General features: G+C 38.7%; 1 protein-coding gene across 1 annotated transcript in view; it reads left to right on the top strand.

Annotated features, from left to right (window-relative positions):
* Positions 1-19,374, top strand: part of RpL10 (ribosomal protein L10) — a 43,100-nt gene extending 23,726 nt beyond the window's left edge. Inside the window, exons 4-5 of the mRNA XM_067157569.2 lie at positions 2,866-3,028; positions 19,155-19,374. Coding sequence (XP_067013670.1) covers positions 2,866-3,028; positions 19,155-19,325 — 334 coding nt within the window. The 3' untranslated portion in view covers positions 19,326-19,374. The remainder of the gene's footprint in view (positions 1-2,865; positions 3,029-19,154) is intronic.
* The last annotated feature ends 3,187 nt before the right edge of the window (positions 19,375-22,561 follow it).

The following is a 22,561-nucleotide window of genomic DNA, read 5'->3' as shown; positions in this document are numbered from 1 at the left end:
TAAAAATACCCAACCTACTGAGGCTTATTAAGTAAAGAAACAGGTCAGTTACATGGCCTCCAAAATACCAACTTGAGAGGAGGCGAAACAGCACTCCTAATACACTTTATTAAAACCTACTTGGCACTAGGCCGCATATGCAAGGGCTAATCCCATACTAAAGAGGTGACACGATAGGAAAACTTATTACATTATGAAACGAAGAAAAATGGTTGAGAAAACGTAGTCACCTCAAAAACAATATGAAAGGGAGCTCGAGAGGGTTAGGCACACTCTATCCCAATTTGTAGTTTGAGATAGAATTTATGCCAAGAGTCTTATTACATTTTAGAGGAAATTTACATGGTAAAAGGTATCGAACCTGCCCCGAGAGTTAAACTGCTGAGCTAGCAAGAAAAGAAGTTATTAAAAGGCCATTACCTTATTGAAGAACTGCTGCCCGACGAAAGAGGCGCTTCCCGCCCCCTGCTACATAATTGCACTAAGAGAGATGTTACTGAAGTGGCGCCGAGACCCGAAAATCAGCAGTTTATATACCCTCGCGGAACATTCGAGACCTTTCATGAATGATAACACCCGCCCACAAGCATTTTATTGGACGGCCAAAACATTACAGGTCAAAACTGAAGAAGACATCTAGGATTGGTGGAAAATTAATTACAAAAATTACTCATTGGTCGAATTCAACACTGGCGGAAAGAGAAGGGTTATACAGCCAACCTAAACAATGACTGAAAGAAATTTAACAATGAACAAACTTATGCATACTAAAATTCTTCAAAAAAAAGTTCTTTCACTTCGCACTAGGGTGCACCGTTGTATTTCTTCAGTAGTGCCATCTAGAAGAGAATGTTCACACTTCTCACTACAGAGAAAACAAAAATAAATCGAAAAAGACACAGTTCAGAACTCTTCAAAATTTACAGATAGCGACATCTTCTGATAACCTTTAGAATTAACATGGTTGTTAGAGTTCAGGCTTCCTCCAGTAGAGGAGTTTCAACTGGCGCAAAGTTTGAATTAGCGGCGCGGAGGTGTACCACCCGGTACACAAGTAACAGAGCATCCACAGCAGTTTGTGATAAATTCCTAGCATTCATTTTGTTCATGTCCATTTTGAAAGTATGTTCTGCAAGCAGGGTGCTTGCTTAGCTTCAAACTTTTATTGCTGCGAATCTGCCAAGTGTGAATGGTCGTACTACGTTCAGCCAACATAGCATTTGATGTAGCACAACAGAAAGCCAATGCAAATAGGGTCTTAAACTGACTAGCATGCTCCTTATGTATGTGTGCATTTTCTTTCAGGAACTACAGATCTTTTGTTGCCATTGATGCTTTCACGGCCCGTACTTACAGACATGATATAGGCTTTTGGACTTATGCCGTGTCAAGAAAATAAGGTGAAATTCATTACGTTTCGCAGAGAACTATGCTCTGCGTCATCAGAAGAAAATCTTGACTGTCCTCGAGAAAGGCTTCTAAAACAATGTTCTTTGAATTTAGACGTTACCCAATAAAAGTGGAGCTGTGAGCTTTGCTTGGTCGTTTCTCTGGGATGCAGGGCTGTATGAATTTGCAAATCGCTGTAACCATTACCCTTGAACGCGACTTTGAGTGTCTCCATCTCCACTTGGATGTTTGATGGCTCACAAATTCCTCTCGCCCTCTTGGTGAGTGTCGTGAAAATGTCTTGTTTTTGTGCTGGATGATGGTGAGAATCTGCATGAAGATAGAGATTTGTGTGGGTAGGTTTACGATAGACGTTATGTCCTAAGGAGCCGTCCGGTTTCTTTCTTACTAGAACATCCAGGAAAGGAGGGCATCCGTCTGACACCATCTCCATAGTGAATTTAATTGAAGGATGTTGCTGATTTAAGTGGTTTAGAAATAGATGGTTTCTCAGGACCTTCTGTCCAGACCATAAAATGTATCGACAAACCTCCACATCATAGGTTTGATGGGCGCTGAAGCAATAGCCGCCGCCTCCTCAAAATGCTCCATAAAGAAATTAGCCACTACGGGCAAAATTGGACTTCCCATAGCCACTCAGTCAGCCTGTTCATAAAAATTCCCACCCCAAGAAATAGCTGGAAGTCATACAGTGGTAAAATAGCTTAGTAATGTCCTCAGGGAACAGGTGTTCAATGAGAGACATGACTCGTCAATTGGCACTTCAGTGAACAAGGACTCCATTCTATCGTTGGGTCATGATGTCATGTTCCAAGATGCTCGAGCTCTTACACAATACACTACAGGTCCAGGATTATACGGGAAGCTGTGGAAATATGTAGAAATCTTAGCAATTTCAACAGGGACACTGGCGATCAATTAATACCTGGTTGCCAGCCATTAAGGATTTTCGTAGGTAGTTCCCTCCTCTGTCCCTTCACTATTGTTATTTTGTTTCAGTTTTCGAAATTTGTACGTTCATCGCCAGACGTTTCATTCCAGAAATGTGTCCGTCGTACCTTCATATGTGCATACGCCTGTTATGTTATGTGACCCTCTCAAACTGATTCTGATGGTTCCGTCAACTTCCGCTTCGAATGCTAGCGCTGTACCATGTCCAAGGAGCCATCTGGTGACGTTTAAACGTAGCATTTTCACTTCTATTGGGTAACTTCTAACTTCAAGGCTCATTTGTTTTAGAAGCCTTTCTCGAGGACAGTCAAGGTTTTCTTCTGATGACGCAGAGCATAGTTCTCTGCAAAACTTAAAGAATTTCACCTTATTTTCTTGACACGGCATAAGCCTATACAGTATCATGCCTATTAGTACGGGCCATGAAAGCATCAATGGTAGCTTATATCATGTCTACAGATCTTTTGTAGATGAAGTTGCTGAGTATGTGTATAATGTTTGTAGGCTCCAGACAGGGATGCGTGGAGCGTTCGGCAAGCCTCAGGGCACAGTAGCTCGTGTCCACATTGGTCAGCCCATCATGAGTGTTCGAACCAGTGACCGTCATCGTGCCGCTGTCATCGAGGCTCTTAGGCGTGCTAAGTTCAAGTTCCCTGGTCGTCAGAAGGTATGCATCATGTAATGTTTATATATGGAATTCTGAATTGTTCTCGTCTTGGTCCGTACATTTGGTATGAACTACTATATTAATGTTTTGTTGACCTATTGGTTGAGAAAAGAAATGCATACAATGGACAAACCAATGAGTTTTCCTGTGATTATTACTCTATATAATATTTGGGTTTTGGTTTATTTTAAACATATTGGACTAATTTTACCATGACAAAAAGATCTTGTATTTAAAGAGTTGTAAATTTTCTCACTTTTGGAAGAAGCAAGTGTGTGTGTGGTGTGTGTAAAAGAAGGGTATGTTGACCATATTTACAGCATCGCAAACCATGAGGCTAGCACATCTACACGAAAGAAAGGCAGACATTTTGTCAAAATTTGATATAATTCGGGGTAAAAGCACTTTAAAGGAGTTGAGTCTTGTGTATAACCCTGACATATATGCCAGAAAGTCACACAAAATGCTGGCAATCTTACACATATTAATAATAATCCGATCTTCAATTCAAAACTTGGAATATTTCTAACACATTATCAAACTGCCGAATGTTGAATCTTTAAAAAAATGTCTGGCATATTTGAGTATGGACGGTTGTACAAGCAGTAGTCAACATAACACAGCACTTCTTTCAAATTTTTAGTTCTGTTTGTGATGCAAATAATTGCGAATTGTCAACTGAAAAGTTGAAAAAAGTTTGTCAAGTGCTTTTGGTCCATAAGTTTCACTAAAAGACCGGGTGAGTTGGTCGTGCGGTCGGCGGCGTGGCTGAGAGCTTGCATCCGGTATATAGTGGGATCGAATCCCACTGTTGGCAGCTCTGAGAATGGTTTTCCGTGGTTTCCCATTTTCACACCATACCTTAATGAAGACCACGGCCGCTTCCTTCCAACTCCTAGGCCTTTCCTATCCCATCATCGCCATAAGACCTATCTGTGTCGGTGCGACCTAAAGCCACTAGCAAAAAAAATTCACTAAAAGGTCTTTTTGTTCCTTGTGAATTATTCAGTAGTGATGAATTCATCACACATTTGCAATAGCGAAAATTTGGACCTAGTTTTTGGGTATTATTTCTCTCTTATACATCGTAACTCATTCTCCCTGTGAACATGGTTGATGTGCTCTGGTGGTTATAGCTGGTGCAGTATGTAATGTTTTATATTTCAGGTAACTATGCAGAATCAGAATATATTTTTGCATCTCGTACACATACCTTAACAGATCTATGTAATACGAACCCTTGTAAATAAATAGGCAGCGATCAGCTTCTTTACCCAAACTGTTGTGTGAGGTAAAATCATTCTAAAGTAACTGTACAAATCATATTCTGGTAAAAGGAGCATCATAACTGCATCAATCCAAGGGCCAGATAGGTAACCTTCCTGTCTGGTAATGTAATGGTGCAGAGAGTAAAATAGAAGTTTGCAGAGCTGGTAATGGGTTTCTCTAAATTATTAGCTCTGATAACTTCTTACAGTTAAGTAGGTCTAGGCAATAAATTCCAGGGCTTCATTGTGTTCCTCGGACTTAATTGCCTCTATCATGGTCAAAGTAGTCCCTATTTGAGGTTTGACAATTCCAGCGATTCTGGGAGGTAATTTTGCACATGTGCAGAACGGGCTGCAGTTCAGTTCTTATTTCCTGTACTGTTTGAAACCTTCACTCTCTTGTACAATTTCAGTTTTGGGTATAAAAAGGTGCTCGGTTTGACAACTAGGGAGGATGTGGCACCATGTGGTCTTCATGGTACTTCACTGTTGATCAGCTTCGTTTCTCCTCACTTCCTCCCGTATATGTTTCAAAACTTCGGTCTAGAAAGCAGAGTTAATTTCGCTCATACGGTTTTTATGCTTACTCATTTTTTGTCAGTTTCCTACAAAATTTTTGTTCTTCCCATGTTAATGTATTTTGGATGTATGATTTTTACACTTATGCAGTTATATTTTAATTTCCTGAAGATATGTTGTTGTTTGGGTCATTAATTTTGTCCATGCTGATTTGATGCAGCGCTTCATTCCACGCTATCCTCTGCTAATCTTTTCATTTCTGCTCAACTACATCCTATGTCTACCCTGATATATTCATACCTTGCTCTATTCCTACCGTTCTTACTGCCTACACTTCCCTCAAAAACCAACTGAACACATTCTGGGTATTATAAGGTGTCCTACCATTCTCTCTCTTCTGGTAAAATTTAGCCAAATTTTTCTCTCGCCAATTTGATTCAATATCTCTTCATTCGTGATTCAATATACCCATATCACCTTCGGTCTTCTTCTATAATACCATATTTCAAGAGCTTCTGTTGTCTTTCCGAGTTGGTTATCGTCCCATGTTTCACTTCCATGCAATGCCAAGCTCCAGAAAAAAAGTCTTCATAAACCTTTTTCTAATCCCTATAGCAGTGTTCAAAGTGAGCAGTTTTCTTTTCTTAAGAAATGCCTTACTTGCGTGTGCTAGTCTGCATTTTATGTCGTTACTTCTGCCATCATTAGTTCTTATACTACTTCCTTTGAAATTTTGTATCCTAATCTAAAATTTCCTGTATAACCAGACTTTGTTTGACTGCACTCCATTGCTTTTGTTTTGAGTTTATTTTCACCCTGTACTCCTCCATGACTCCGTCCATACCGTTCATCAGTTTATCCACATTTTCTACAGACTCGGGTAAAATAACCATATCATCGGCCGATCTGAGTTTTTCTCTCCTTGATTTTGATTCCTTTTCCAAATTCCTCTTTGATTTCCTTTACTGCCTGTTTTGTACAAACATCAAAAAGGGTAAAGGGCAAACTGCAGCTGGATTGCTGCTTCTTTTTCATAGTCTTCGATTCTTATTACTGCTGACGGATTTTTTTACACATTGTAGATAATTCTTCTTTCTAGTTATTTGATCCCATTCACCTTCAGTCTCATCTAGCTTGATCCAATCAGCATTGTCAAGAATGAGCAATACCGTATTTACGCGAATAATACCCGCACCCTAACTTCAGCAAGGCTCATTTTGACGCAAATAAAACCCGCACCCCAATTCTGTGCCTCAATTTTTTTAAAAAGCTATGCGGGGATTATTTGCGTAAATATGGTATGTTAAGTCACGTCATTGTTGAATTGAATAGCGATCATCTGGGCCTTTCTGTTATTCCTGTACTCTGTGTAAACCAATGGGTTTAAATGTTTGAAACACGGTGGTTTATCATATCCCTAAGATCATTGGTTCTTTGCATTTTTACCTCTTCCAATTTTCCTCCTTTAAATGGGTTCTTATATACCATGTCCTTATTTTCATGGCTCCTTCCTTCTTGTCCTTTTCCTTGTTACAGGGATTTCTCTGGATGACAATCTGGGAAGCCCTGTTTACCCCCCGCCCCTCCTGGCGTGGACTTGCAGACAACTGAAAATGAAATTGTGCTTCTTTGTTTCATTCGATGTATGAAGATTCACAGTTTTGTACATATCTACATGATTATTTAAAGAAATTAAAAATTGTGTCAGCCTGTTAAATATTCCGACTACAGTAAAATAATTGGCTACTTTCATCTCGTAAAGAATATACTGTACAACCTCGATTATACATTCCCGGAAACTATGTTTCCCCATATTATTCGTTCAAATTACATGGTCCTGCGAGCATCCTAATTCAATCAGGTAAAAATCCTGCATTATTCGTTCCTCGAAGAAATGATTTCCTCGATGAACCGTCCAGAAATTTCAGTCCCATCAACGCTAAATCCTCGATAACTCGTTTTTCAAGACACTGTATCTCATGAAGGGATGGTTAAGGCATACTTCCAGATCATGGAGTTAACATCCCGTCATTGCGGTTATTTATGGAAGTATTGTACTGGAAAAGCAATCGGCGGTGAACTTGCATAAGGGACCATCTTAGCATCGCATTCAGGTGGTATTGTTTAGAGAATCCTCGGAAATCATTAAGTAGAGTGTGTCCACAATTGGAACTAGACGCAGCGCATTTCGACGGCTCTACTTGAAGACAGAACGAGTTCATCAAATTTTCTTACTTGCAAAATGTCTACATTATGTCCAGGGTTAGAACTTATATTTTTTATTACTTTTTTTTGAGTGTATCGCCAAACATGTTTTCAGCACTTCCCTCAGGGCAGTGTATAGTCAAAACTGTTCCTTCTTAACCAACACAAATTTAGTATTTTAATATTATCGTATATGATTATGTTCGTACAATTTACGAACTTCATCGTATAGATCTGTTTTGATACGGTTAAAACTAGAAACACCGTAAGGTTTTGGTCCACCCAATCAACACACGTCACTTTACAAGTGAACTATTTAATTAAAAACATATTAAAAACATTTAGGGACATGTTTCGTCTATTTGAGACTTCATCAGCCATAAATTCATGTGGTAGATTACAAAATTCAAATCAGAAACTGAACAAAATGTAATTATGGAAGAACTCAGTATCTTTTAAAGATTTGGGAAATGCAAAAATATAAATATATATACATTATTTACACAAAATACACTTCTTGCAAAAAACTTTTGTCTTCAGTGTTAGAAATGAAATTAATTTGAAATTGAGAAGCCTGCCTTAACGTCTCGGACGGAATTATTAATGTCCATTGTTAATTACATATTAAAGAGGTAGCTTAAAACTCTTGCAAACAATCTTACAGCCAAGTTAAATATGAACAATCTTACTTGAAAAACGTTGCAAGCATTGTTAGAATCCGGTAGTTTCAGTGTGTTGACTGGGGAGATCGAAATTCTGGCCTCAAATGGATTGGACTAAATCCATGTCAGAACCAGTAAAAGCATAGACTTGTGAAAATTCATTCAAAATTTAGCTGATTTGGCAGAAGAAATCAAGCCTTATGAGACCGCCTGTCGTATGGCAAAGACCAGTGCTGCATGTTTGTTTTTGTTATTACATGAGGTAAACATACTCCGAAAGTCGTGAATTGTAACTCTTAGAACGTCTTTCGTAGAATGTGTGGTATTTAAAACGTATAACTATTCCACGAAGTAAGAATTTCTATATGAAACACCACCATAAAGGCAACAGGTACACGAAAAACACACTGAATGTTAGTTCGAGTCCAAATAATTCATCTTCTAACCCCACAAATACAATAGACAAATACAATGACCTGTGTCCAGAAGGTGTGGATTCATGGTGTGGCTTTCAGAAAGAAAAGGCAGGAAGTCCTAATTACCACCACTAGAACTTGCTTCCATTGGCTGTTTTGAATGCCGTAAAACCTGTATATAAGGAACTTAGTGATGACACTCTGTTGTCTAAATGTTTACATGGTGGCACACAGAATGTCGATGAAAGTTTTAATCATTGTATCTGGCAACACATTCCAAAAACCGAATGTGTATTCTTTAGAATCCTTCAAATAGTTGTATTGGATGCAGTGATACGCTTCAATGAGAGCATGATGTCAAAATATACCGTATTTCACGGCATAATCGTCGCACTTTATACCAAAATTTTCGAAAACAATTGTAGGGTGCGACCATTATACGATGAATATTTAATACCAGTATTTGTATTACTCAAAAAATGTATTTATAACTAAATTGTATTTGATACAAATTTAAGATGCACATAATACTCGCGTTTATACATCAAAATAATTAAAATAGTCTAAAACGAAATTCATAATTTTTCGCAACAATTCGGTGAACGTTTTTCCAACCTGAAAATAAAAATGAACGTATTAAGTTAATTTGTCATTAATTTGAGTATTAAAGTTAAAATATTACACTTGCAAAAAATTATCGCTTTGTTGTGAAATGCGGACTTACCGGTACGCAATTTATTCCAAATCTTCGGTGTCGCTATCGCAGGTTTCGCTATCTGATGCGCCATCCTCGCCTCTGTTAATACCAGTATCAGATTCTTCGTCTCCCTGCCACACTGCGTCATCTTCGGAACCGTCTAGTGCATTCGAAATCCCAGTCCTTTTGAAGCTCTTGGAGACTAGTTCAGGTGGTATAAGATCCCAACTCTTCTTCACCCAGGAGCATAACAAGTCCGAGGGTGGACGCCTGATATTTCCGGCGGGCGTCAATTGCTGATCGCCACTCATCATCCACTCGTAAAATCGACGTAAGTGGTCTTTAAAGGGTTTATTAACACATACGTCTAGTGGCTGCAAAGCAGATGTTAGGCCACCAGGAATGACTATCTGTCGTGTCTTATTTGTAGTGAGAATTTGCTTCACTTCGTTCACGAGGTGACCTCGGAAACTATCTAAAACAAGCAGAGCTGGTTGTTTTAGTAGTGCACCAGGTCTTCTATTCCACACAGTTTTAACCCAGTCCAGCATTAGTTCTACGTCCATCCAACCCTTTGGTTGCACTCGTACATGAATTCCACGGGGAAACTGTATATTCTTAGGCATCGTTTTCCTCTTGAAAATGATGTAAGGCGGCAACTTTCTCTCGTCAGCTGTAATGGCTAGCATTGCCGTGCATCGCAACTTCTCACTACCGCTGGTTTTCATTAATACACTCCGTGATCCTTTTAGCGCAATAGTGCTGTTGCGAGGCATATCAAAAAAGATTGGAGTCTGATCGGCATTACCGATTTGAGAAAGCAAGTACGAAGTTTCCTTGCGCAAACGTATGACAAATCGGTGAAAATTTACAATCTTGTCCGTGTAATCAGCAGGCAACGTTTGGCTTAGTGTTGTTCTCCTTCGCACTGACAGATTGTGTCGTCGCATGAACCCCTTAATCCACCCACGAGTCGCCTTAAACTGAGTTACCGGTATGTTGTGTTTGCCCGCTACCTCCTGTCCCTTAATTTGTAACATTTCATATGATACACTGCAGCCATTGTTACGTATTTCACTGACGTACCTAAACACTTCTTTGTCAATTATAGGAAACTTCCCTGTTTTAGGACCTCTAAATGCACGTCTAGAAGGGTTTGTGCTTTTCAGCTTGTTTTTTACTTTCCGCCAGTCACGCACCAACTTTTCACTCACAGAAAATTTTCTTTCTGCAGCTCTGTTCCCGTGCTGTTCAGCGAAGGCAATTACGCTTAGCTTGAAGCCCGCAGAATAGTTTCTATATTTACCCATAATCGCTTATAAATGCTTCACACGTTAATGTTTTGCGATATAAATGACTTTCCGTAATTGTTCACTATTAAAACAAATTATTTCTACAAACACCCAAAACACAAATTAAAAACTTAAATTCTCACGCACACATGTCTACAGTAATCACGTAAATCTGAAACAAATAAATGCATCTGTGATCTGTCCATTCCAGAGCAGCCAATACTGTTAGGCAGCAAGGAAGCATGCAACAATTTATCAGTTTAGCTCGTTGGTTGCGACACACTACTGCGCTTGCGCAAAGCTCGCAAACCGGAGCTCTAGCTAACGCGGTGTAGATCTACTGTATAGTTGACTGTATTCCGAGACGTCAGTAACAAACATGCATTTTTTTCAATTTCTTTTAAACGTACGGTAATTAGGTTAATATTTCTTCCTAGTTATTGATGATTTTACATTACATTACTGACGAGTTTATAAAATAAAACTTTAATAGCATTGGATAATTATCTTGACTGCTTGGATAAAAGTTTTCATCCCATGCCCGGACACTTATGACGTAGTAGTAAGATAAGAGTCTAGCGACGACAACTGAGACATCGCAAATAATTCGGCTGAATAATTCTGTGGAAATCTGCGTTATCGTCTTGGATTTCACTTCGTGCGCAATAACACAGGAGCCGGCCCCATGGTGTAGGGGTAGCGTGCTTGCCTCTTACACGGAGGCCTTGGGTTCAATTCACGGCCGGGTCAGGGAATTTTACCTGTATCTGAGGGCTGGTTCGAGGTCCATTCAACCTACCTAGCCGGTATTTCCTGGCGACGTTGCCGATAAGCGATAACTTACAGCCTTACGTATTTCAAATGGGAACTCATAATATGTAGGTGGTGAATAAATAGTACACTGTCTCGCGACCACATTGTCAAACTGCCGATAGCCTACCGGTAAGCATAATATGTAGGTGGTGAATAAATAGTACACTGTCTCGCGACCACGTTGTCAAACTGCCGATAGTCTACCGGTAAGCCATGCGTCGTACATATACTGGTATTTATTTATACGTTGTGCAACATGTCGCAAACGTGACTGTGTTGCCAAATTGCCCATAAACCATACACGTATTTAAATTGCGCATTCATGTGCAACTTACGTTGCAGTTCCATTTACCTTTTAACCAGATTAGTGAACAAAATTTGGACGTGCGACGATTATGTAATTAAAGGTTTAAAGTCCGATTTTTGTATTGAAAATGAAGGATGCGACGATTACGCGGTGGCGACGATTATACCGTGAAATACGGTATTCTTGAAGACATGGGTATCAGGCCTGGGGCAAACATGTTGAAGGCTATGAGGGGCTTTGACAGTGACCGTGTGAAAAAATCCCAAAAAGCAAGTGCAGAATCTACTAAGGAAGGTAGAATTCAAAACAGAAACAGAAAAAGGGAGAGAGAAGATGAGGAGAGCCAGAAGCAAGAAGAATATGTATGGTCCTGGAATGTTCTGCAACTGGTGTGAGTGAAGCACAAACTGTGACTGCAGTTTCCTGAAAACACTTTTTTTCCCCACATTTAGGTACACATTGCTCCTAAACTATTCTACCTAGATATGAAATTTTGCACACTCATGTATGACTGTACTGCGATACTGAAACTCTAGAATTTTTAATGTTGCTTTTAAATTGTTTTTATAAAACTTTTTTGTTGCTAAAAGTTACACTATTTTAAAATTAAATTTGAATTCATAACTGAAGACATAAATATTTATCAAATGTTAAAATTCTAGAGTTTCAAGACTTTCATGCATCTATGAGTGTGTGGTGATAATTTGGAAGCAGTGGTACCAATACTTCAGTAGTAATGTGTACCAACATTACATGTTTCAATAAGACCTTGAAAAATTTCTCATTTTCAAAAAATTCCTTACAAGAAACTAGAAGTCTCAATACTATAAATTGCAATATATTAGAATCAGAAGGGCTTTGACTTGACATGTAATAATAGATACGGTGAGAAATGTTATGGTAAGTTTCATCATTATTTCAGTGGGCGCTCACTTACTTCTGCCCTTAACATTTGAAGTATTTTGATTTTGCCGTTAATCTGATTATTTATTGCTGTCAAAATTAGAAAGCAGTAGAGTATATAAATTATCTACAGCAACAACGATGACATTGTCATAAGAAATGGGGATATTTAAAATTATTTTGTCTTATATCATAACCATAAGAGACAGCCCTAATAAAAGAAGTATACAAATATATTGGTGAATTTAGTGCATTAATACTACAGCAGTGTCTCGATAATCTGAGGTTTTTTGGGGCAACACAGGGAAAATCTTGAAACGTGAAAAGGTTCGGCAGTGATTGAAGCTAAGGTCCTGTATTGTCATTTCTTAGTCTTTTGGCATCGATTAAGGTTATTCTTTGAAAGAACTCTTTAATTGACTTGTGTTTCTGTATGTTACATCCTTTCTATGTGGCAATGTCCCGCCATTACTTGAATAATAGGGTCTCTCTGGGAGTTGCCTCTGGTTCTTCTGCCTCCTCCAACGTAGTGAGACCCCTGCTATGAGAGAGAATTTGCGCCATCTTGTACTAAACTTCTTCCTAGTTATGTTGTGTTGGTTCATTCAACATTTCGGTGAGTGTTGCATCTGTAAGTTCATATTCATCACTCTTCATTCCGTAACTTTGTATTCAGCAGCATCCTTACATCCGGGTATCTGCAAGAGTATAAGTGAAAAGTTGCGTATGTCATCATTGTTGTCATCAGACACAGCACTTCCTGAAATCTTCCATGATTTTGTGAGTCTCTGGCTTCACTTCGTCCCATGATTCTGCTGACCAGTACACTACATCCCTCATGGCTGTCTGTTTGAGAAAGTTTGTGATGTTTTCCTCGAGTTCTGTTGCTGCCAGGAGGGAATGTAGCAGGTGTTGGTGATATTAAAAAATTTTTTTTTTTTAGACATTCCAAAACTCCCTCGTCCATAGGTTGTATCTAACTTGTTACGTTAGGGGGCAAATGTAAAGCACTAGTTCCTGTTCATCTGGATGTGACACTGTGTTGTCCAGCAATAACACTTCTTTCTCAAAAACGTTTTTAGTTTCAGGCACCACAATAAACTCGCCTGATCTCAGTAGAGAGGAGGCTGTGTTACTTAGTCTAGCGATGTCATTCACATCTGTAATGGAGTTTTCTTGTTACCCTCTCCATCCCTATGCCATTGAGTACTTTTCGTCTGCCTTTAAGGACAGTTTTTCATCCCTAGGGAAAAAGGGTTCCCTGGAAACAGACTACCCTGTATGGTTTTCAGTGTTGTTGTTACACTGAGGGCACCGTCATCCTGTCTCAAAGGGCATGAAAATTTCCAGGCCATGCAAACCTAATACCGTTGGGGTCACAAAATTTGAGCAAGGGAGGTTGGATGTGAAAGCAAGGAGACGTGTGAGAGAGAATATGCCAGTACAGGATTGGTATAATGAATTGATTATATTGTGTTCACGAAGAGGTTAGAAGGTTTTCAGTATTTGCAATATCTGCTGTCTGGATAAGAATATTCATTTTTGAAATGGTGCAGTGGGTAAAGATTACGTGCATGAAAGTGCAAATTAGGAAACTCGGTAACCAAAATGATCTACGATTTACTGGATATCACTGGAGTTCGTGGTTTATAGCATTTAAAAATCATAGATTTAGTGTTTTGGTTTTCAAATTTAGCATTTTGTAGCATATACATTTCTCAAATTTAGCGTTTCGTAGCAAATTGGTTAAAAATAGGCATAATTTGCTAATCGAAACCGACTTTCAACCTATTAGGCTGTGTTACGTACATTTAGTACGTGTTGAAGAGATGTTTAGTACAGCACAAAAATGGCCAACCGGACACCAGTGGGATTCGAGCCCACAACCTTTGAATTCACTATAGAAAATAAGACAAACATCAACATAGGACTGCAAGAAGTATTAATGCACACACACGAATATGCCTATTTACAAATTTACAAACACAATTTCAAAGTGAAAAATACTATTCTGAACATATTTATTTATCACAGTACAATGCACCTACAAGAAACAGGAATTTCAATTATTTAACCCTTTGTTACCTAAGAAACTTGAAATTCAAGGAAAAACATTTTTTAAAGAAATTCCATTTATTTGTGAACATAATAAGATGTCCTGTTGTTTTCAGCTCGATATGGTGCTCAATGTTCAAAATACAGCCATGGTACAAATTTGTACCGACAGGCTTTTACGTAACAGTTTTGTAATCCATTTTTACAACACGATATTTGACTAGATTTAGGTACAAAATTGGCTTCAGGACAAAAGGTATAAAAAATTGACGATTACTTGCCCATGGAAATTGGGGGTTCTTGTTATGAAACCCACTTGACCCCAAGGACAAGCCTACCTTGTAGATGGGGTGACTATCCTGCATGTGACAAGTTATCATACTGAAACATCGAAAGCCTTATTTCCATGAACAAGTTGTGCTAAATGTGTACCGTAATTTACACTGAACATATTTTACAACAAGCTTATTGTACTGTCAGTGTTATTTGCAGGCATAGCATTATTGACATTCACATGGAGGTAACTCATTATTGTAGCAAATCTATCCCTAGGCAATTTTCCTGTAACAACTGACACATGGAGATCACAGCTCATATCCCAGTACTGTCTCCAAGATGGCAAACAGTTGTGCCCCATTAGGAAGTTTATGCCAATAAATGACAAAAGTTCATCTCGTTTCATGTCCAGATTCTTTCCCTTCTGCGTAGCGTACATATTGCTTTGAAACGTTATAGGTTCTATTACTGGACAATGTAGCGCCAAGAATACATCCGCGGGTGTTGTACAACCAACAAAGAAGTTTTCAACAGCACCTGGACAAAGTAAAGGATAATCATTTGTACTGAAACAGACATTTCGTTAGAGCTTTGAAATAGACTAATTTTTTCCTAATAATAAAAAACACATACTAATGCTGAGGTACACATTACATAGAATAGTAATGGTAGGTATATTATAGCTAAGGGTTGATGACCGGAAGGACAATATCACGTTTCTACCAATTATATTGAAAGAATGCCCTTCTCAGGGACATAACTTGTGATAGAGTATATATAGGAATTGTAGTGTTCAGATTTCTCTTCCTCCATCTGCGATCAGGCTGTGGTTCAACAGTCCTTTTCTTTCCTTTCCCTATGTGTTATTATTTGACTCAAACCTCCAGATGGCTGATCAGATACAAGTTCTTCGTTATTTTTAGGAGAATCGTCATCACTCACGATTTCTTCATTCCCCAACACTTGCAAAAACACTTTATCATAGTTTGTAGGTCCAGGCAAAATTGCACCTTCATCTTCATCTGTATCACTCACATCAGAACAGCCATCAGTATTCGGTAATGTCTCCAACAGAACTGAAATTTCGGTTTCCTTCAAAGATTCACTCATCTTTATAACAAAACAAACCACTTGGCTTACACACGGAACACAGCTACTCACACTTCACAATGTAAACGTTTGGCTGAAGTGTTTTACAGCCAAGCCACACTAAAGCCTGATGGTACAAATTTGTGCTACAAACATTACAACACATAACTTCTCTCATGAGTGAGAAATCAGTTATATTACCATTTGGTGAAGCAGAGCAAGGACTAATAATGTAATTCAGGCAATAATATTGCATAATTTTCATTGAGATGGATGAAAAATGAACATTCAATCGTAGTACGTGACTTGATGCCAGCTTGTAAGACATCTTGGCGGTAAATACCCTGCCATCTAGTGCTACACCGGAAAATTATTTCCACAAAGCTCTTATTAGAAGTAGAAGGTACAAATATGTACCGGTAGGCTTCAGAGGCCTGTAATACATGCGTATGATTTATAATTAAATTGTGAATACCTGGTACAAATTTGTACTGATAGGTAACAAAGGGTTAAGTACAACATGCCAATTGTTTAAACGGTGTCCTTCATTCGAGACCCCCTGTTACAAACAATTATCTTGTACTTGCTAAAAAAAAAATTCTACATAGACACTGTTCGTGGAGGCCCAAAAGCGCAGCAGTGCTGCCGAGGCAAAGGAAGGACTGCAAAACGTTTTTTTCTTTGAGTCTTTGATTGCAAAGTCGGCACATCAATGTAGGCCTATCTGTATCGCTTACATAAAAATGTCCCGATTTGTGACTCTCGGCATGCTGTTTGATCCACAATTTGCTTCTACCCATGGCTACCAGGCAATAAAATAAATTGCTACCGTACTTTAAAACAGTAACTACTGCTCAACACCAATGTCAAGAATAACCGACTGTGATCAAGGGTCAACACAAAAAGAATGAACGTGTGTGCTTGAAAGTGTATTTGTTGTTTGATTGTTCTTTGCAGTGGTCTTTGGCTAGTAAAAGATATTCCACACATTGAATGATTTAACCCTTTGGCCCACCATTACTTGTGAAAGGAAATATTCCCTTACATACCATTTAGTATTTTTCGTCACTTTAACATAAATTTGACTAATCACATACATAAGAATACACAGAGCAAAGTGAGCTTTTAGCTTGTCTATAGTAACAGGAAACTAATGTTTTTGTTCGTAAGTATTACTGGTTTCAATGGAAGCGGATAAATTAGCAAGAAATATAGAGGCATAGGCATTGGTTTCCTTAGTACCGTAATCCCAGAGCTGTGGGGTTAGAAATTCATTCCCTACGTCTGTTTCTTTCGGATTACTTCCCAACCCCCTCCTCACTATACAGTGAATTTCATAAACTGGTTTGCATGTTACAGAAACAGGCTTGTTGTCAACAAGACCCTAATTCCAAGTATCATTTTACTAGACTTTTCATCCTCTCTTGTTGCATTCTGGTTTTGTCACATAGTTTCAATTGGCACTATCATCTCGGAACTGAAATCAGAATCACTTTCATCACTGTCAGTTGAAGAAGATGATTCACTCTCCAGAGAATCATTTCTACTTTCAACATCACTATTTTCAAGCCAATTACGAATAACCTCATCCATTGCAAGTAATCAGCTTCATTTTCTGTATCAAAATCTAATCACAGAAAGTTACAATAATTGAAAATCTTCCACGTTTTTGATACTTTTTATTCACTAAGTTTTTGGACACGTTATTTGCAAGTACATTCTAGTAGTCTTTAAGAGTATCAATGTACTTGCAAATAACGTGTTCAAAAACTTAGCGATTCACCTAAGCTTAACAACTGAAGATGTTCCCAAGTGAGAACGAAACATGTACTGTTTACAAATAAAAAGTATCAAAAAGGTGGAAGATTTTCAATTATTGTAACTTTCTGTAACCTCATCCATGCCGCGCTTGGATGTCGCCATGATTGTTTACAACGAGCGGCTAACTGAGGTGCTTTTTATTTTCCGTACTTCAGGTCAGAGTTACTATGTGCACAGAGAAAATAGCTTCAGGTATCATCTGACATCAATCGGGTAGGGTGCAAAACAAACAGAATAAATCTCTCTGACCAGCTAACCGTGATAATGAACTTATAAATGTTCCGTGCACCAGGGCGGAAGTGTCCGTCAAAGTATGTTACCGCCTTACGATCGCAATGGGCGCCGTAATAATTCTTTCTCCTGAAATAAATAACATATATCTTATTTTTAAGAAAAATGCATCGTTTTTAAAAGATGTGTTTACATCGTATAAAACGGAGAGTTTCACATCTATTTCGCATAAAGTGCATAATTTTGCATTTTGAACCAATTTCGCATTTTATCGCTAATTCAAAATCGCTAAACACCACTCGTACAGGTCGTTAAGATCAAGACACATACACTGACGTTTCGACGTATTTCGCATTTATCGCAAATGTTAAAAATCACAGACTCTAGATATCAGCTATGAATAGAAAAAAAATCACAGTGTAGTGTGAAAATGTCAGTAGTCAGAAACTTAACGTGTCTTGTTTGTATACGCATGTAAATACAGTCTAACCTCGATTCTACATTTTTGGTGGGACCACGGGAAAAAAGTACATCACGGGAAAGCAGAAAATCCGGGAATGAATGAACCATCAACAGTTTGGCTAAACGTCACAATAAAAGTCAGTGCGAGCGGGAAGTGATACAAACGTTTTAAATTTAACATGTGCATATTAAACGACTGCAGTTTTTATAACGTCTTAACACAAAAACTTTAACTTATATTAGGACCGAAACAGTAATAGGCAATCCTAAAACGTCTCATGGCTTTATGTATGTAAGGTGCTTCATCTGTTCTGGTCTCGATAACATATGATAATATTAAAATAATAATAAATTAGTGTTAAGAAGGAGCAGTTTCGATTCCTGCCTAAAAGCCCAGTAACTATACAGTGCCCTGGGGATGTACTGAAAATGTGGACATACGGTAATGCAGAAGTTTTACAAGTACGGACATTTGACAAAACTGGTTCAGTCTTCAAGTAGAGCTGTCGAAATGCACTCTGTCTCCACTCTGCTTTATGATTTCCGAGGATTCTCTAAACAACACCGCCCGAATGCGATGCTAATATGGTCCTTTACGAAAGTTCACTGCTGATCGCTTTTCCAGTGCAGTACTTGCTCTAATCATCACAATAATGGGACGTTAACATAGATATCCAGATACAGTTTCTTCAAAAATGCTTTATCAAGGATTTAGCGTTGATGGGACTCAAATTTCTGGACGGTTGATCCAGGAAATAGTGTCTTCGAGGGACGAATACTGCGGGCTTTTTACGTGTTTTAATTAGGATGCTTGTGGAACTACATAATTTGAACGAATAATCTGGGAAAATTTATTTTCTGGGAACATATAATTGGGGTTCTGCTGTATATATCAAAATGTAAATGTAATATTAGATTATAGTTGGGTGTCAACTTTATAAGACCTGCACCACATTGCATGTAGGATACTGTGGCGCTGTTGTGTTTAGGACTGCTTACTTTTATATGGTTGCGCTTAATTGCATATATGGAAATAAAGTAATATTATACAATCTTGAACACAAGGAACTCTGCCGTGATCTCAGTTTAATCTTATGCAATTTCTTCCAGATCTACGTTTCCAAGAAATGGGGCTTCACCAAGTACGAGAGGGAAGAGTTCGAGAAGCTGCGAGATGAAGGCCGACTGGCTAATGACGGATGTAATGTCAAGTATCGTCCAGAGCACGGACCTTTAGAAACCTGGAAGAAGGTGCAAGTTGAATTGGCTCAAATGGCCTAAAATGTAACATCGTTTTCTTTGTGTTTCTGGAATAAATGAGAATTTAATACCTTACTTCTTTCATTCAACATTAAATGTAGGCATCACTACCTCACTTTGTACTGTTACTAGGCTAAAGATGTGTAGAGTCTTATACCCTTCTCAGAGAACTTTAGAGGTGTTCACTACTGTAGCCTTTTTATAAGTGTCGTTGACAAGATAGTTTTTTTGCGAGAACGTCTTGTTCTAGAAAGCTGGCGTTACAAAAGTCGCGCTGGGTAATTCTAGGCCTCACTCAGTGCCACAACAAATTTATTGCAATAATGCGAGTTTTTCCTGCGGTGCACCGTAGATTCTGGTATTGTTTTATATGTAAATAGACGGGTTAAAAATGGCAGCACGTCATACCTGCCAACCCTTCCAATTTACCTGAAACTTTCTGTATTTTAACTCGGTTTCCAATTTATTTTTACTTCTTCCTATTTTTGACCAGTATAACCTCCAGTATGGTCAGTACTCTTCCCCTGGGATAAATTATTATGTGCTGTAATTTATGCAACCTCATTTTCAAGTGTGTTTATTTGGCAAGTGTATCGTCCATCACCTTCGTGTATTGTGTTTCTCACTCACTACAGCAGCATGTGTTTTACAGCTGGAAATTTGAAACGGCAATCGTCCTACAAGCAACAGGGGCTGGCGACTCCGTTAATTGGGACGAAAGATTGAGTTTTTTTGTTCGCGCGCTGTTAACATGGTTTCTGTGCGTAGTTTCGTTGTAGTTGTGGGCCACCTGATTATTCTTGCGGTTCTGTGTTTTCCCCCTGTCAAAGTCATGTTAAAAATGTTTGACATATTGATGTGGTTTGTAAGTGGTAGTTGCATGTATTTCAGTGCATTTTTGTTCATTCTTAGTTCATAATTTTTTTTTTGCTAGGGGCTTTACGTCGCGCCAACACAGATAGGTCTTATGGCGACGATGGGATAGGAAAGGCCTAGGAGTTGGAAGGAAGCGGCCGTGGCCTTAATTAAGGTACAGCCCCAGCATTTGCCTGGTGTGAAAATGGGAAACCACGGAAAACCATTTTCAGGGCTGCCGATAGTGGGATTCGAACCTACTATCTCCCGGATGCAAGCTCACAGCCGCGCGCCTCTACGCGCACGGCCAGCTCGCCCGGTAGTTCATAATTTGAACGAGTTGAATGTATATCAGAGAGCTGTGTCGGTGACAGTTTTTGGTATTTTCTCCTCACATTATGGCCACAAAACGTGTTACCACCAAGTGTTGAGAGATACCTATAAAATTGAATTTCTATTTGTGTTACAGTTTAATAAAGGAAACTATTATGCATTTTGTTCAGGGTTTGTTATATATTTTCTTGTAAATATTTTTATGTTTTCTTAGTTTAGGATTTTAAAATTAATGGTAAATTTGCCTTGTAACTGTAGGCCTTTTTCCATCAAGACCGTGGCGATACGCGATAAAACCGAGAATGAAAAATCTTCCTATTTTTTACTTCTAAAAGTTGGCAGGTATGACAAGTGTAGTTTATAAATAAGTGACTGTAAACATTGAAATATGCTAGTCTAAATATCTGTTCCTGTCATGTGCAACGTTCTCTCCGAGCCTGACATGGTGGTACTGCAACAGTTGCCGTACAGTTCTTGGACACAATATTATTGGGGGAGCAGCTGTGGGGATAAATTTATTTAGCTGTTTTTATTTATTGGCATGACAGTTGCTCTCTGCAATACAGTGGAACCTCGATTATCCGTTCCCGGAAAATACGTTTTCCCGGAATATGCGTTCAAATTACGTGGTCACGTGAGCATTGTAATTAAATCACGTTGTAAAAGTCCCGCATTATCCATTCCTCGAAGAAACGATTTCCCGGATCAACCGTCCAGAAATTCCAGTCCCATCAACGCTAAATCCTCGATCAATCGTTTTTTAATAAACTGTATCTCACCAAAGGACGGCTATGGCATATTTATGGATCTTGGCGTTAACGCCCCGTCACTGCGATAATTAAAGCAGGTACTGTACCGGTACTGGAAAAGCGATCGGCGGTGAAATTGCATAAGGGACCATCTTAGCATCGCATTCGGGTGGTATTGTTTAGAAAACGTCGGAAAATCATAAAGCAGAGAATGGCGACAACAATTGCAAGGAGACACGGCGCATTTCGACAGCTCTGCTTGAAGACGGAACGAGTTTCGTCAAATGTTCGCACTTATAAAACGTCCATATTATGTCCAGGGTTAGATGTTTATATTTTTACTTTTTTCGATCGTACTGCCGAAGAGGTTTTTGGCACTTTGCTCAGGGCACTGCAGAGTAACTGGGCTTTCAGGCAGGAATCAAAACTGCTTCTTAACACAAATTCAGTATTTTTGATATTATCGTTCATGATTGTTAGCGAGACCAAAACACATGTTGCACCTAAATGTAATTTTAAAAAAAGAAAGCCATGGGAGGTCTTGGAATTGCCTATTACTGTTTAGGTCCTAATGTAAGACTGGGAATTTTACGTTTTCGTGTTAAAATACCAAAAACCGCAGTCGTTTTATCTGCGCACGTTACATTTTAAATGGTTGGTATAATTTCAAACTCGTACTGACATGTGCAGCCAGCGCGCTTTCCAGATCACGAATAACCGTAATTTCTGAAGTTTTGATATTTCTTTTATCTTTTCAATTTGATTGGATTTGTGACGCGCAGAACTGAATATAATGCATTCGAGAACTTTTAAGAATCGATACTTACATTCGAAACCATGTTTTCGAGTTTAACATAACCTTTAAAAGTCGACGTAGGCCTAATTTGCGCGGTACGAGATTTCCAGAAACTGACTACGAACAGTATACCGGAGACCAAATTACAATAAAAGATTAAGAAATGAACTGATTTCGCATTCATTTTGGGTGCTTTCGTAGCTAATGTGCTTTATTTTATTAGACGAGAGAATTAAAAACTACTTGTGGTCGATTGTCGTTGGGCTTGGCGTTATTAGATTTTTTGAAGAGTTTGGCTAGCCTAATCAGTCGCTGAACTGAAAGAAGTTTTCACGGGAAACTGACGAAGTTTCCCCTGTAAAACTGAATATAAAGTATCGAGATTTTGAACTCGCGTACCGGTAATTAATGCGGTTTCGTGGTCTAACATGTCCGCCTCACATCCAGAGGCCCGGGTTCGATTGCGACCAGGTCAGATAATTTTACCTGGATATAAGTCTGGTTCCAGATCCACTCAGCCTACG

The sequence above is a fragment of the Anabrus simplex genome, chromosome 13 (genome assembly GCF_040414725.1).
Source record: "Anabrus simplex isolate iqAnaSimp1 chromosome 13, ASM4041472v1, whole genome shotgun sequence".
Lineage (NCBI taxonomy): Eukaryota > Metazoa > Arthropoda > Insecta > Orthoptera > Tettigoniidae > Anabrus > Anabrus simplex.
This window is presented reverse-complemented; position numbering and strand designations above follow the sequence as displayed.